General features: G+C 59.6%; 1 protein-coding gene across 10 annotated transcripts in view; it reads right to left on the reverse strand.

Annotated features, from left to right (window-relative positions):
- Positions 1-16,408, reverse strand: part of KAZN (kazrin, periplakin interacting protein) — a 1,012,902-nt gene that overhangs the window by 131,880 nt on the left and 864,614 nt on the right. The window contains exon 1 of one of the 10 annotated variants that reach the window (XM_038531944.1): positions 16,093-16,145. The exons of 6 other annotated variants lie outside the window; for them this stretch is intronic. Coding sequence is in view for 1 of the 4 variants with exons in the window: in XM_038531939.1 (XP_038387867.1) it covers positions 10,587-10,602 (16 nt within the window). In the remaining 3 variants the exon portion in view is untranslated. Of the gene's footprint in view, positions 1-7,971; positions 8,674-10,586; positions 10,780-15,757; positions 15,821-16,092; positions 16,146-16,408 lie in introns of those variants that run through there. 3 more of the 10 variants (XM_038531941.1, XM_038531939.1, XM_038531942.1) reach the window with 3 other exon arrangements.

Here is a 16,408-nt window from a genome sequence, read left to right on the forward strand (position 1 = left end):
GACGGAACACACAGCTCGGTGAGGGGACACTGCTAGACGAGCAAGGGGTGCTTCTGGCACCACCGGCTCTCACCTACTGCCAGAAAGGGTGCCCGGAGGGGGAGGAGAGAGGTGAGGTTGGTCAGGCCGGGGATCAAGGCAAGATGTCCTGCCCACCCCCTGCCCCTAGCACAATCCGCTCTGTCCTGACTGGGTAGAGAGATGGGGGGAGGGGGATGAAGCTGGGGTGCAGGGAGGTGTATGGGATCCTGTGCCATGGCGGCTGTTGTCTCGTGTCAACGAAACAGACTTAGTGTGGAAGATCTTCACCTGGTAGGATGCGGGCCAACAGGTGGATGCTACGATGAGATCGACTCGGGGCTCCCTATGAAGGTGAATGCTTAAAACCGAGCCAACACTGTAGGGGTTGCCTGGAAAGGAAGTGAGTTCCCAATCCTGGGAGGCATTTAAGCTCAGGGGGAGCACCTCGACCGGACAGAAGCAGTTAATGTGTCGTCCTTGCCCCAAATTCTTGAAGTTACCTACTTGCCCACAATCTGGAAGGACGCAGCTACACAGGCCAGGGACCCCGCCACCTGTACAGATGCAGCTGGGCCAGGACAGTCACCTGATCCAGGGTCTGCCGAACCACTGGCAGGGACCAGTCAGGTTCCCTCTCCCAGGCACTGACGGGACTGCAAGAACCCGGCCAAGGGGCAGAGCAGCAAGGCCGGGAAGGCAGCTGCGGAGAGTTCTTGGGTGGAAAGGGTAGGGGGGCGCGCTGGGGAGAGAGGGCACTGCCCCAGGCTCCCAGGGTTCGTGGCCGGACCCCACGTGGCCAGCCTTGGGCTTCTCGAGGTTGCCTGCGGCGTCCGTCCAACAAGCTGCAGTGCTTTGAGCGGAGCACCTTCTCTCACCTGAAGCACCAGAGCATCGCTGGTGGGACACGCTGCAGCAGGTGCAGGGCCCTCCCGCGGGATGCAGGGCTGGGCGAAGGCTCAGTGACTGTCACTGCAACCTGCCGTTCCTGAGGCTGCGAAGGGGATCAAGCCCCAGAGCACCTCCCCACGGCCAACTCACATCCCCTCGGACTACGGGGTTCACGCCCGGCCTGTGGCCTGCACATACCTCCCGTCATCACCGCTCAGCACAGCGTCCTGATCCGACCACGTGCCATGGACAACAAGGCTCAAAGCTCAGTCACAGCCAAGACTCTCCGAGTCCCACCAGGCAGCAGAGTGCCCGGGGGCGCACACTAACCTACCCCCACCCGACCCCGCGGGAAGACGCTTCCGATACCACCAATGCCAAGTCCAGGCTCAATAAACGTTTTATTATTTGCAACCCATTTGAGATGGTTTATTATATGGCAGTGGCTTTACTTAGTAGGGACCTACTGTCCGTCAGGCTGTGCAGGGTGGGCTCCTCACTTCCATTACAGGATGAGGAAGCTGAGGCTCCGAAAAATAAAGCAGCTTCTTCAAGAGCCCCTGATGGGGGCTTCCCACAGTTCGTCAGTCTCTGACAAGCTGCTGCCAGACACGTGTCCCCCCGGCAGATGCTACCTCCGAAAATTCTCCCCGGCCAGGACCTCACCCTGTGTCTCCCACTGATCACTGACCCTGAACTTGGGCGATGTGGGCGTCTGGCCGGGGAGCCTGTATCTCTCCAGCACCCATTTTGGTATCAAACTCACACAAAGGATATTTACGAGCACCTACTCTGGGCCGAGGCCCAAGCCGAACACCGTGCATAAACCATCTCGTTTAACCGTCACGAAACCTCTACATCCCCGATTCACGGATGAAGAAACCGAGGCTCACAGGGCTTAAGGAGATTGCTCTAGGTCCCCCCGGTTGGAAGTGTGGCCTCGGGGCCCCAAGCACTTGGCACACGCCTCCCGTGTCCCCACACGCGGAGCCCCGGGTCCAGTCCTTGTGTCAGTTGGGGACCTCACGCTCCAGCCTGAGCAATGCCAGTCAGAGGCAAGCCAACCACCCTTTCCTCTAAATCCCAAGCTTCCGGCTGCCCACCCCACCCTGCTGTGAGAAGCTGGCATCTGTCTGTGGGGTGTGGATTCAGGTCATCTCTGGGGGGGATCAATCAGTGCTTTCCAGGGACATGGCCAAGCTTCACGTGCAGCCTGGAGAACCTGACCCTCGATGGAGAGGGTGAGAGAACCAGATGCCATCTGGAGTGCCCGGGACCAGCTGCTGCCACTGACCTCAGTGAGTTGAGCAACACCGGGGAAGGGGCAAGAGGCTGGCAATGGGGACATCACACATCATGCACTCATGCAGGCCCCCACGGGAGCATGGAGCACGCCCACAGGGGCAGGGGCGGGAGCGTGCTCACACCAACCCCCGTCCAGGCCCAGGCGCAGGAGGCCAGCAGATCCTTCTCAAAGCCCACCTGGAGCAGGTGTGACAAAAGAGGTACACAGAGAGGGAGGGAAGAGAGAAAAAGGAGGGGCCATGATTACGTATGATTGGGAGACGGACAAGGAAGCTGAGAGCTGGCCCTTAGAGAGAGGGAGAGAGAATGAATGATAAATAGAAGAGAAGCCTGAGCTCCTCCGCAGGGTGTAGAACAGCGGCCTGGCCCATAGCAGCTGCTCAAGAAAACCCGCAAAATCCTTAACTGACAGGATCCACATCCAAGGCTCTTCCTTTCACCCTCATGGCACCTAGCGACGGGCACAGACACACACCTGCTGAAGGAATCAGCTCACACTCTGCAGGGGCCAGACCGGCACCCGCCACTGGGCTTCCATTCCCAGGCCGCCCTCCCTGACCTTCCGTTGGCTGACACCCCACTCTCAGCTTGTGGGCTTCACGGGGGGCTCCCAACCCCCACCCCAACTGACTCCAGGGCAGGCCGCAGACCCGGGCCTGGCCAGTCAGTGCAGACCCGGGCCTGGCCAGTCAGTGCATTCTATGCTACTGGACCAGGTGATTGGCTCGGAGCTGTCACATGGTTAAAGCTCAGCCAATGATAATCAGTCCTGGGATTTCTGGAAATATTGGGAGTGAAAGACTTTCTGCACTGGAACCCCAGAAAGGTTAGTGTGACTTCGACTTGTTAGGGGGTCCTTTTTACCACCAGAAAGGATAAAGGCCAAACAGATGAGTGGAGAGCTGCGAGATGATAGCATGTGAGCACCTGGATGCAGCTATGCCTGAAGCTAGCTTACCTCCGACTATCTGTTACGTGGAGCTACCGATTTCCCTTTGCGGGAGTTGGCTTCAGTTGTGTTTCTATTATTTGCAACTCAAAAGGTTTGCAGCTACATGGCTCTCTGTGCAAGTGGTAGGACAGTAAGAAGTGCAAGCAACACAAAGTTGATTTTTTCCTTAATGGTTTCCTCTGAGCCTCAGAAGCCCGTCTGAATGATGGCGATCACGCCTCCCTGCCTCATCAGGGGCAACGGGAAACACGACCTGTTATCTTTAACGTGTTACAGCCAAGAGCAGCAAGACCCACAGCCCCGAGAGGCGACCAGCTGTCAGGGAGGCTTGTACAGGGCTCACCACACCTGAGCCTCTGGCTGGAGTTTGCTGAGCTGCCCCACGACCCTCCCACTTCCTAAGGGCCTGGCCCGGCCGAGGGAGGCACCCACGGGGAGCGACCTACCAGGGCTGGGGCCTGGCCTTTGAAGGGATCAGGCCCTGTGTCACTGCTCACTTCAGACAGTGCCATGCACAGCTGAGGACGGGTACAGGAGACCCCGCAGAGTACACAGCAGCGGGGACAGGAGGGCAAACGGCAACTGCGGGCTCCAGGTGGGGCTCCAGGTGGGGCTCCAGCTGGACCCTGGGTTGAATCTTATTTTTCTCTCTGCTTCCTGGCTCCAAGGCCTGGGCCAGGTTTCTCCACTTCCCGGTGCCTCAGTTACGTCATCTGTAAAATGGGGGTGATTCATGGACCTAATTTATTCGGGCTGTTTAACGTAGGCCATCCTGCCAGGGAGTCGTCCCTGGAGCAGGTTCCCCTGCATGGTTCTCACCTGAGTGTTCACAGGTGACGTCAGACCTCACAGGGACGTGGGGGACGGAAGAGAAGCAGGAGGCCCTTTATGCACCCAGCTGCTCAGGACACTGGGTCATCGACCTGGCAAACAGCAAGTCTCCGAAAAGGACCCAGGGAAGAGGACCGGGGAAGCAGGAAGGCAGAGCTCGTTCGGGACAGCAGGAGGGCAGGGCTCTGCCCCAGAGGTCGTCAGGGTTGGCCGCAGACAGAGGCCCAGTCACCTTGGAGGGGCAGTCACACAGGGACGCATGGCTTTGGGGAGGTCCCTGAGGCTGAAGACAGGGAAGCGGCGCTCTGGGTCATTCAAACACCCCAGCAACTGCTCAAACACACAGCCAAACCTCTGCTCTCTTTTTAAAAAATTTTACTTATTCATTGGAGGGAAACAGAGAGAGAGAGAGAGGGGACGAGCAGGGGGGAGGAGCAGAGAGAGGGGAGAAGCCCGCCGAACCTCTCCTAACAGGGCCCCGCTAGCTCAAGTGCCCAGCTAACCAGAACTCTGGTTTAGGTTTGAGGACAAAGAAGCAAACGATGAAAAGCCTCAGCAATGCAACGGATTCTTACTTTCTTGAACCCAAGCAGGGGAAGCTGTGCGGCCACGAGCTCAGGCTGCTCTGAGGTAAAACCCCAAAGGGTCTGCAGAAGCCTGGTTCCAAAAAAGGGGTCACCCAGGCTCCATGTCCCCGAAGCAGGGAGGCAGAAAGGCCTTTTAGGAAATTTTCAATGACACTGAAAACCCTTTCTGTGTTTTCAGTGTCTCGTCCTCTGAAAATATCCTTGACTTCAAGCAAGCGGGGCGGGCTGTGTCTGGGGCAGGCCTGTGTTTTACGTACGATCACAGCCGTGACCCTTAAGCAGGATTCTGATCCAGGCAGGGGCACCACAAATATTTGCAGGACAAACGAAGAAAGGAACGGCGGGGCCTTTACCGCGCTCGACGACTCTGGAGACTGAAACACAAACTGAAACACTTGTTTATGGAGACACAGTGGCCCGCGGACGCAGAGGACCAGCGCAGCCGGGAAGACAAACGGACCCATGATGTCACATCTCAGACCCAGGCGGAGTGAGAACGAAGCCCGGGGCAGGGGTACAGGGCAAGGAGCCCACGGGGCACAACCCAAGTCACACTCTAGCCCTGTCCTTTTGGTGCCTCGATCTTCCCGCCGCCCCCCAATTCCAGAAGAGAAGAGGGATATATTTACTGACCCCCTCAAAACCCAGACAATTGCTGGTGGGGCCGTTAGGTGTTCTCCTGGTGCCGCCCCACCTGCCAGGTGAGGCCAGACTGGATTTCTGCTAAGGTCCTGCAGCTCAAACGTCCACGTCCACGTGTTTGCTCCCAGTCGGAGCATTTCCTGGAGCCCTGCTCTGGGCTCCGGATGAAGACGGTGGGAGACAGATGTGTAGGCGCCCTATATGGGGGTCCCTGCCCCCTCACAGGTCCCAGTTTGGAGGAGAGCCCTGGGTGACACTCAAGAAATGTTCACGCAGGACTTGGTCACAGCCACGCTGTGCTCCAGATGACAAATGCCCGTGGCAATGCAAGGGCTAAGCAGAGGCAGCGGCGTCCACGAGAAAGGCTTTGCAGAAGGGCCAGGGGCCCGGGACAGGGTGCCAGCTGGAGCCAGTGTGGGGTGGGGACAGAATAAGGAGAAGGTGACGGGTGGGAGTGGTGAGCTGGCTGGCTCGGCGGACAGTGAGGAGACGCTGAGCTCCTCAGCAGGAGCCAGAGGCAGGTCGTCAAGATGTCCGTGGTCCCCAGCACGAAACCCAGGCCGGAGCGGGTACTGCACACCTGCCAGTGGATGAGCCTTGGCAGATCCGGGGTGAGGCTGAGGGAGCCCATCCTTCTGGGTCAGGTTAAGGGTGCTAGACAGGAAAACCCTTGTCTGGAGTGCAAGCACCCCGGCGGTAGGAACCTGTCAGCCCCACGTACCCCGTCCATCAGATGACATTTATCCAGGGAGTAATTAAGCAAAAAATAAAAATTAAAAAAAACCAGCAGATGTGATTTTAAAAAGGTGCTCAGTTGGAATCTGAGTTGTGGGTCAGCCCGACCAGCCTGACCATCAGTCCAGAGATGTGGATGAACTGGGAGAGAGCAGGGCCAGAAGACCAGTGAAGGTAGACGGGTCAGAGGCCAGGCAGGTGACGCCTTATTGCCGGGGGTGCAGGGCTGGGGTGCGGGGGTCGCTTGCCATACAGCAGCAACAGCTGTGCGTGGCCGGCACGGCTGAGTGTCCCAGGACCCGCTGGGGTGCCGAGGGAGTACCGACTGCCCGGGTTTGCCCGGGGCCTGGTGGTGGTGGGGGTGTCATGGTGTGGGACTTCCAGCACTGAAACCAGGAAAGTTCTGGCAACCCAGGATGAGTTGGTCACCTGAGGCACAGGGCTGCCCCCACCAGCATCCCAGAGGGACAAGACTGCGGGGGGTGCATGAATCGCATTTCATGAAACAGGGAAACGGAGGCGTAGGCGTGCGTGTGCTGAGGAAGGGGGGTCCCACAGCGGGTGAGCAGCATGGCCAGGAGAACGTTCTGGCCCCCACCCCCCCTGCTCTCTCTGCACCCCGGGAGGAGGTGAAGCGCATCCGCGCTGTCTGCTGAGCACGGCTGTGAGCTGTGCCCACCTCCTCTGAGCCCCTGGACACGGGGTTGGGAGGAGCTCACAGCCCCGTCCCCAAGAGGGGTCCCAGGCACCCCCTGGGAAATGGGCCCATCTGGTTCTCTGCTCTTCTGAGATTCTGGCCCAGGGTGAGCAGGGGCCACCACCTGGGACACCGGGGGACGGGCACGCCGCTGCTCTGCTGGCCTCCCCTGGGATGTCTCCATTAAGGCCACCCCTCGGGGAGGGCCAGGACCCCCAAAGACAGACGCATCATGTGGCCACACACCCTGTGGTCTTTGGGTTTAGAAAGGTCTTGGCAGCTCTGGGCAGTCGGTGAGAAAGTGGGACTCGGTACAGAGGGAGGTGATGGGGCAGGCGAGGGAAGGGAGGACGGAACGGGGGCTTGGGGGGGAGATTTAGGTAGCAGGGGCCTCCTAGAGCAGTCCCGTATCCGCATCAGTATCCCCCCAGGCGGCCAGGTAAGGCCCACAGTTTCTGCAGTTTCTGATTCTGCAGCTCGGGGCTGGGCTGAGAATTTGCATCACTAACAAGTTCTCAGGTGAGGCTGATGTCACTGGTCCTGGCACCTTATCTCGAGGACCCCGGGGCCTGGAGCACGTGGTTATGGTGGGGGAGGGGGGGAATAGGGGGGTGGGGAAGGGGCAAAGGCACGTGGGTGCTGATGGGTCACTGGGGGCTGGGAAGACCCATGGAAGTCAAGATGGAAGATGCTGGAGGCCTGGTCCTCACCCTTCAGAGAGGGTCAGAGTCACGTTGGAGGGAACTTGTTTCCAACGCAGATTGGTGGGCCCATCCCCAGGTTCTGGGCTGTCCAGGTCTGCGAGGGGGCCCAGGAGCTTAGAAACCACAATAAGCTCCGAGGGATCCCGACTCAGGCGGTCCAGGGGCCGGACGGAGGAGCAAGCAGGGCGGCCTCAGAGCAGCACAGTGGGAAAACGCATTTCTCAGGCTTAGTGAGCTGTGCCAGGGCCACAGGAACACCTCCTACCCTAACTCAGGGCCACCTGCACCACCCACCCACCACCTAGTAGCCACTAGCCACATGGATGGAGCCTTTTTCAACGAGGTAAAATTTTAAATTCAGTTCCTAAGTCATACCAGCTACGTTTCAAATCCAGTGGCTACCCTATGGGACAGACATATAGACCTAGGACGCTTCCCTGTTTGCAAAGAGTTATCAAACTGCTCTGGCCTGGAGAGATCCTATTGCACTTGCTTCTGTTTTCCCTTCTATAAAGAAGGGGTTCCTCCCCTATCTCTCCCAGCGTGCAAGAGAAAGAAAAGATGCCACAAGAGTGACATTCCCACCCCACACCTGAAGACCCCCTGTACCTGCCGGGGGGAGGAGGGGCTCCAGTTTGGCAGGGGCAGCAGCCTCGTCTGCCCCAGAGCCCCAGAGGATGGTTCTCCTTCCTTCTGGTCGGCTGCCGGTGCTAGATTCCCCAGGGCAAGGAGCAGTCCTTAGCAGTCAGCTTCATAATCACAAACATGCTGTGGAAAACAAACTCGTAAAAGCCCCAGCAATTCCCCTTCAAAGGAAGCGACACCACACGAAACCAACCACACACAAAAAGGTATGGTTCACGAATCACGGTGGCAGAGTGTGAACAATGTACTGGACTTAATCACAGAGCAAAGGTGACTGAATTTATTTCTTCCCCAGGGCTTCCCAGAACACGTGTGAGGTGGTCATGGTTTCAGGGAAGGCATCGAAAGAACACTGGAGCCAAAGTCCCGGGGACGGGGGATCTCCGCAAGTGGCTCCCGGACCCCCAGCGTGGGGACAGGGATGGATAGTCTGTCGGGAGACTGGGAGGAGTGCAGGGTCCTGTGGCTACTGTATCAAGTACCCACATTAGGCAAACGCATAAACACAAAGCAGGACGGCGGGTCCCCAGGGGCTGGGGCGGGGAGTCATTGCTCGGCGGGTACAGGCACAGGATGGGGCGGTGCCACCGTGCTGGAGACGGATGGTGGTGATGGTTGCACGTGCCGTGAATGCATGTAATGCCACTGGACTGCACACCTAAAAATGGCTAAAATGGTCAGTTTTCTGTTATGCAGATTTTACTGGAAAAAAAAAAAAGTGCAAGGTCTGAACTCCACTCTGGACCTACTGAGTCCACCTTGGAGGCGGCCTCAGAATCTATATTTGAGTCCCCTGACCCCCGGGACTCAGATCCGGGGAAGCACGACGGAACACGGCGGCCGCGTATACGACGATCCAGGTGGGGGGCAGGGAGGGTGTGCGACCTGGGCCGGCGGGGCAGGCCCCAGCAGCCGGCTTGGGAGGAACCAACCACAGGCCAAGAGTGCTCCCCCGAGCATCCCCGCCATCTGCTCCGCGCCCTGCCCAGTGCCTGGCTCCCCCCAGGTGCTCAGGGTTTATAGGACAGTGGCTGAGGGAAAGGCCCGGGCATGCTGGTGGTAGCGTGGGGTGTGCGGTAGGTGGATCTGGGCAAAGACAGAGCCTTGCTCAGTTGCTCTCTCACCCCTGGGCACTCTTGAGGGTGCACAAGACAGCCAGGCATAGGCCTCCCCTTCTAATGGATCCGGAGAATGCGTGTGCCCAGGCAGGAGGCGGGAGGGGGGCTTGCCTGGAAAGGGAGACGCGCTGCTAAGGATCAGGTCGGGACGCAGGGGGTAAAGCGGACTACGGGGCCTCCTCGTTTGCTCTAACATTAACCCAACGCCAGAATGGCAGAGGACAAAGAGCTTCTCAAAGTCAGGTCCATGGAACCTTTGCATCAAAATCACCCAGGGCACTCGATAAAAATACAGAGTCCCGGGCCCCTCCCCGGACCTCCAGGCAGAAGAGAGGGGGAGCCTGAGGATCCGGACCCTGGCAGGCATCCCGGAGCACCGCGGGCCCCAGGCTGCAAGCCCCGCTCCCCAGTCAGGAGGAATCAGGGAAGGGGGTTAAGAGGAAATTCCCCCCTAGGCCAGGAACCCGCGGGGATCTGTGAGTCTCTGCATCTGGCCCCGGAAACCACGTGACATCTTGCAGTTTGGTCCCTTCCCCACGCTGGGCCTGTTCCCTCACCCTGTGCGGGCCGGGAACGGACGCTGTTCCTGCTGCAAGTTCCCTGCCAGGACTCTGCCCAGGTCGGGCCTCTTTGGATTCTGGCTGGGGCACACGGGCGGGGCTGAGTCCCGGAGCCGACCCAGCAGCTCCAGGCCCCGAGGCCCTCCCTCCCAACTGCCTCTGGCTGACTGGAAGTGGGAGTGTCAGAGATGCCACCAGGGAGAGTCCCGTGAGCCCCAGCGCCACCGCCCGCTGCCCTGGTGGCCCTCAGGGAATTGTCAGCTGATGATGGAAACCACAGGGAGAAGCAAAGGTCCTGGGGCAGATGGCAGGGCATCCTGGAGCCACTACCTACGACACTCTGGGTCACTGCTTCAAGCCCCAACAGTGTCACCTTCAAGGTGGGGAGGGGCCGGCTGTCCCACAGGAGAAGCCAGCAGGAGGGCAGGTAACAAAGCCCTGGTGGTGGGCGGCTCTTGGGCTTTGCTGCTTCAGCATGAAAGGACCTTCCCCACCCCAAGTGCCCGTTCCTCTGTGCCTGGGAGCACGGGGCTCCGAGTTTGCAGGGCGCCGGCGAGCCAGAGCCGCGCCGTCCGGGCAGGAGGCACGGGAACTAGCAGCTGCTGTTCCACTCTCCGGGCCCCCAGGGAGGGCTTTCGGGGCTTCTGCACAATTAAAAGGTCCCGAACACGCTCCGCGCCTGTGATAGTTACAGCCCCAACTAGCTGGGCGCCCGAGCCCGCCCCCAGGTCCAGGGGCGACGAGGGAGGAGGCTGTCTGCACCTGCAGGTGGGCCCCCGGGTGCTGGGCGCTCCCCGAAGCGGTCCCCAAGGCCCGGCACATGGGCGGAGGGTGTGTGCGGGTGGGTCGTCACCCCTGAGACCGCCCCCCCAGCTCGGGGCCGGACGTGCACCTGTCCTACCTCTCTGGCTGTTCATTTCTTGTTAAGTCTGGGGCTGCGGCAGCACCTTCGCGGCTGACGCCACTTGGCAGGGGCTCTGGGGAGTGGCCAGAGTCTTCCAAAGGCTTCCCCTGAAGGCGGCCAAGCAGCAGAGAGAAAGCGCTGAGTCCCCACCTCCTCGGGGGCTGCCCCCAGGGGCACAGAGGGGTGGTCCTTTGGGACAGGAGTCAGGCCGGACTTTCCCCCTCCTGGGCGGGCGCTCACCCGACACACTCGACATGAAATGCATTTGCGGGGGGGTAAGTCCACAAAGACAGTAACTACACACGCAGGTGTGCACACGCACACCCGCACCTTGTAAACACGGCTTGCCGCCCTCTCTGGAGTGTTTATGGCCCTTAGTGACTCACAGCCAACACGGCATCCCCACAGTGCTGCTCGGCCAGCCCCAATGACCCGGGGCCGCGGGCCGTGTAAACACCATGACTGACTCCACGTCTGTCAACTGGCTGTGGGGTGGGGAGAGGGGCCGGGTCTAAGCTCACGTTTGCAGTTTTCCTTGAACCGTGCACTCAAGGGACTCTTGAAATGATTACCAGGGAAGTGAACTCTTCCCTCAAAGAGGCTGGAGGGTCCTAGCGAACCCTCCTCTTCACCCAGTTAGAGTATTAGGAAGAACACAAACCATGCGTAACGACGACTATGGAAATTTCCTGATTATCCTGAAGGCCAATTACGCTACGGGTCCTGCAGAATCAGCCAATCTCATCAAATCCCCATACTTCAAAGAACTTAAAACATTTTACACACACACACACACACACACACACACACACACACACACACGTACACCCCATCGATTGGATAAATGGATAAATGGAAACCCTCCTCCCTCTCATGGCCCGGGTAGCGCCCTAACCAGACGCATTCCTGTCCAAGAACTCTGAAGTGGGTAACGCGATCCCCCTTTATAGGTGGGTAAACTGAGGATTGGGGCGTCAAATAACTTGCTTGGGGACACAAGCTCGTAAGCAGAACCAGGGTGCATTTGATTCCAAAGCTGGAGCCCCGTACTTGCTGCCCGGGCAGAGGAATGTTCAACCCGTCTCTGAGCAGTCACATGGGACGAGGGTGCTGCGCCCCAGGAGAGCTCCCTAGGGAAGCCAGTCGGAATTGTTTTCAAGAGCAGCGGCTTTCACTCCCGGTTGGCCAGGAGAGCCAAGCCCCAGCTGTCTCCGACCCACGCAGGTGGCCAAGGATGCCCACACGAGGCCCACCTCATGGCTGGCTTTCTAAGAGTGTCCCCAGTTCCAGCGGGGAGATTTAATCTCACTCTCAACCCAGCAGAAACCCTTTATAGAAGGGAGAACATGAGCCCAACCAATTGCTGAAATTGCTGAAGGCACACAGATAAGCAAATGCTTGACTTGCTTAAAACAAGGAATGTCAAGGAGAGGACAGCCCCCGCCCCCTCTTTTTAAAGATAAAAATTTAAAGAGAAAACAGACCAGAAACTTAGTGTGAGTCTACTTTTTTAGAGATCAGTACGAGGGCTTTCCACAGTGCTTTGGGGTCTACAATCTGGGACCACAAAGTCAAGTCCTGGCTGTGATACCTACCAGCTGTGGGATCTTGGGCAAGTTAGTAAACTTTCCTGAGACTAGCTCCTTCATCTGTGGATGGGACTGGCAACGGCACCTCCCCGCTGGGGTCCCTGGAGGACTGATTAAGACAAAGCATCCCATTTGGTGAGCACCATGCCTGGCCCCTGGGATGGTACAGCTCAGCACAAGGAACCAGGACACAGATCCACAAGGGCCTGGTGGCCTCGGCTTGGGGGGTGGGGAGGAGCTAGAGGAGATCAGAACCTAAATAGCTAAGAAAAAGGTGGAGGCTGGAAGAGGCTCCATGAGGTCCTGGGATGTTACAAGCCGGGGTTACGAGAAAAGCTTAATAAGGAGGCACGTGAACCAGGCCTGCAAGCCTGGGGAGGACGGGGACAGATAGAGTGCCCAGTCTCTAACTTACCAACAACTTTTAAACAATGACTTGGTGGCTTCAGCTGATCAGCAGCACTCTCTCTAGCCTTAGGGACTCAGCACCCGGGCGGCTCACGTCATTCACTCTGACCCCGCTACCCCAATACTCACTGGCACCCGCTGCCATCATGCTAATCTCTTGCTTGGCTTTTTTTTTTTTTTTTTAAAGATTTAAGAAAGGGACAGAGATAGAGCACGAGCAGGGAGGAGAGGGAGAAGCAGGCTCACCGCTGAGCAGGGAGTCAGATGTGGGGCTCGATCTTAGGACCATGGGGTCGTGACCTGAGCCAAAGGCAGACACTCAGCGGACGGAGCCACCCAGGCGCCCCCCTCACTTGGCTTTACTTTTCTGCATAGCACTTGCCATCTCCTGACACATCTTGTGTGTACTTGCCTGCTAGAAATCTCCTCCCACAGATAGAAGCTCCATGGAAACAGGGGCTGCAGATGCCCCCTTTGCTACTACACATCCCTGGCAGCCACAACGGCCTGGCAGGAGTAGCTGCTCAAGAAATGTGACTGAATGAACAGACCACCAGAGAAGGAGTAAGTCACATCGCAGTCTAAGAACTCTCAGGGAGCACCTGGTTTACTCTGGGGGGTGGTGGTGGTTCTGGATGACCTCCCCTCAGGTGGAGTTATTCCCACGGTGCCACCAGTAAACGGAGTGCCTGAGTATCTCAAGGTCACACAGAGATTTGAGGCAGGACCAGGTGCAGACTGAACACATCTCATTTCTGCATCTCCAGCTCTGGTCCTTAGCCTGTGCATGGAGAACGGCCACCTCTCTGGGAAGGGGCCCCACCCTGGAGGCCGGAGCTGTCACCAGCACAGAGCCTGTCACCCTGCGGATGTCAGGATACCCTCCATGAGCAATGTCAAGGTGTCCAGCCTTCCATCCTGCCAAGCCAGCGTCCCCTCTCGCTTCCCCCTTGCCCACACCTCTGAGAGTGCCAATCCCCAGACTCTGCCATCCAACAGGGCACCGTTGAGCTCCTTCAACTGAACATCGCACCCCGCTGGGGGGCCGATGTGCTGAGATGCTGGGACGAGTCACCTCACAGCCTGGCTGAAATGTTTATTTCAACAATAATTTCTGCTTGAAGAGCTCTCATTGGCTTCCCAGAGGAAAACCCCTGATAACAGCCAAAGGTTTGAGAAACCACGACCATGACAGGCCGACCTCAGTGCCCAGCCACCTGTGAAAGTTCTCAGAAGCTGCATCTGATCTTTAAGAACCAGGGGATGAAGGGTGGGTGGTGGAAGAGAGAGGATGCAAAACTTTCTGGTTTAGCTGCCGGCTTGATCCTGATTCACGCCAGGGATGCCATCTGTAAATTATGAGATCTCCACTGCTCTCTGCCCTAAAGGGATCCCACCAGGGCCATCGGAATAACCACCACCCCCAAGACCTTGGAGACAGGCGTTTCTCAGCTACACCATGTCATTAGGATATTGTTATTATGAATACACAAATGGGAGTCTATGTAGACACGAAGTAAACAGATCTCTCTCCACCCAGCCATCTCCGACATGTTTACATAATAACAACCCCCGCTGGCACAACAGTCAGCCTTGGGTCACTGGGGTACTTTACAGACAAGACAAATCTCATCCTGACACAGGTCAGGAGGGCGGAGATGGAACAGACAGCATCACATCCTAATGGGACACTGGGTCAACAGGGTCACGGACAGGTGCCCCACAAGCGAGGCTGCTAACTTTTATTGAACATCGACGATGAACGAACGAGGTGATCTGCAGACACCAGCTTTTGAACGATCAGAATGTTAGCGGACATTAGTCATTACGAGCACTCTTTGGATGGGTAAACTGAGTCTCACAAACATTAAGCAACCTGCCAGGCCCTCCTATTTGCTCGCTCTCCGCACCTGCTCTGTTTTACACCAAAGATGTCTTGGGCTCTAACTGCTCTGTGCAGCCGGGGAGCAAGCAGGACTGTCTCCAGCAGGCCCAGCCCCAGGGCCAAGGGGTCCGTGTCCCATTTCTAGACACTTGGTGACCCAAGACTTCAGTGGCTCCAGGACATCGGCGGCAGCTCGGCTAATCACAGCCAACGGGTTGGTGGTCCCAGCTCCCGTGGCTACGACTGTGATCCTCAGGATCCCGTCTCCTTGGGAGACCAATGCAGGCAGCCTGGAATTAGGGGGCCTTGCTGCTGGCTTTTTCTCATAGGAAAGAAATAATTATTAGGTAAATAAGCCTGGTGTTTCCCAGCTGGTTAAGCCTGCTGTCTGGGAGAGGCATTCCCGTGTCAACTGACGGAGAAAATCTGAAATTGAGGGACCTTGGGCAAGCTGCTGAAACTCTGGCATTTTCTATCCTTATCTTCATGAAGATAACACAACTTCCCTCCCAGAACTGTGATAAAATTTTAAGGAGGCGCGGCACGTAAGTTACTGGAACATAATAGGTACTCAAGATCTAATGAACAATCCCATTGGACTCCCCCCCCCCACCCCCGTCCCCCATTTTTCCTGGAAAAAAGTGTTCAAACTTCAAACTGATGATGACAGACGCTTCTTGGGAGCCGGTAGTCATCTTCCGTCTAGCTTTCCTCCTAGGGTCAAGGGGATGCTGGGGGTCCTGAGGGCAGCCCCCTCCCCCTCCCCTCTCCCCCTCCCCCCTCCCCAGGATGTCACTTGCGGGGGGCGGGGCGCAGCTGGGGCCGGGACAGACTGGCCGGGGCGCACCCGCTCGCAACATTTCCAACGTTAAAACGCGGTCCGCGGCCTGCGGCAGACGAGCCCACGACACAGGGACCCTCGCGCTCAGCCCCAGCGCGCGGCCCCATCACTGCGCCCCCGGGGGCAGCCGGCGGCCAGGTGCGCTACAGGTGCGGCCACACGGCGCCCCGCCTCCCCCCGGCCCCCCGCGCCGCGCCGCCCGGCCGAGGTCTCGGGGCCCCGGGATCCCACGGCAGGCGTGGCCTCGGCCGCCCCTTGCAGCTCGCCCGGGGGGCGGGGGGCCCCGAAAGCCCGCGCGGTGCCCAGGAACGAACCCCGCGACCCCGGGGCGCGGCGCGAACTTCGCCACCCGCGCTCGCGATCCCGGCCCCGAGCGCCCCCGCGTGCCCGGCCCCCGCCTCCCCGGCCTCGGCCCCGCCGCCCTCCGCGCCCCGCGCGCACCTACCCGGCCGGCCGCCGTCGCCATCCGCGCCCGGCTCGCAGGCTGCGGGCCCCGGGGGGCGCCCCGGCCCGGCCCCCGCCCCGCAGGACGGCTCCGGCTCGCCGTGCGCCGCGAGCTGGCGGACGCGCTCCCAGGTGCCCGAGTCGGCCGCCCGCATGCCGCCGGGGGGGGGGGGGGGGGCAGCTCCCACGGAGGCGCCGCGCTCACGGCCGCCGGGGCCAACGCCGCATCCGGGCGCAGCCCAGCGCCGCCGCGCGCCGGACCAGGCTCCCGTCCCGCCGCCCGCCGCCCGCCGCCCGCCGCCGCCGCACGCGAGGACTCCGCCGCCGGCCGCTCACGTGGGAACGACTCGCACTCCCGGGCTCCGCCTCCCGCTCCTTCCGGGCTGGAGAGGGCCGCGCGCCCCGCCCCCGGCTCCCGCCCCGCCCCGGCCCCGGCCCCGGCCCCGGCCCCGGCCCCGCCCCTCGGCGGCGCCCGGACTCGCCCCACGGCCCCGCCCCCGCCCCGGCCCCCGCCCCGGCCCCGCCTCCGGACCCCGCCCCCTCGGCGCGCCCGGATTCGCCCCACGGCCCCGGCCCCGCCCCTTCCCCAGCAACGGCCCCGCCCCCGCCCCTCGGAGGCGCCCGGATTCGCTCCACGGCCCCGGTCCACGCC

This window comes from Canis lupus, chromosome 2, assembly GCF_011100685.1.
Source record: "Canis lupus familiaris isolate Mischka breed German Shepherd chromosome 2, alternate assembly UU_Cfam_GSD_1.0, whole genome shotgun sequence".
NCBI lineage: Eukaryota > Metazoa > Chordata > Mammalia > Carnivora > Canidae > Canis > Canis lupus.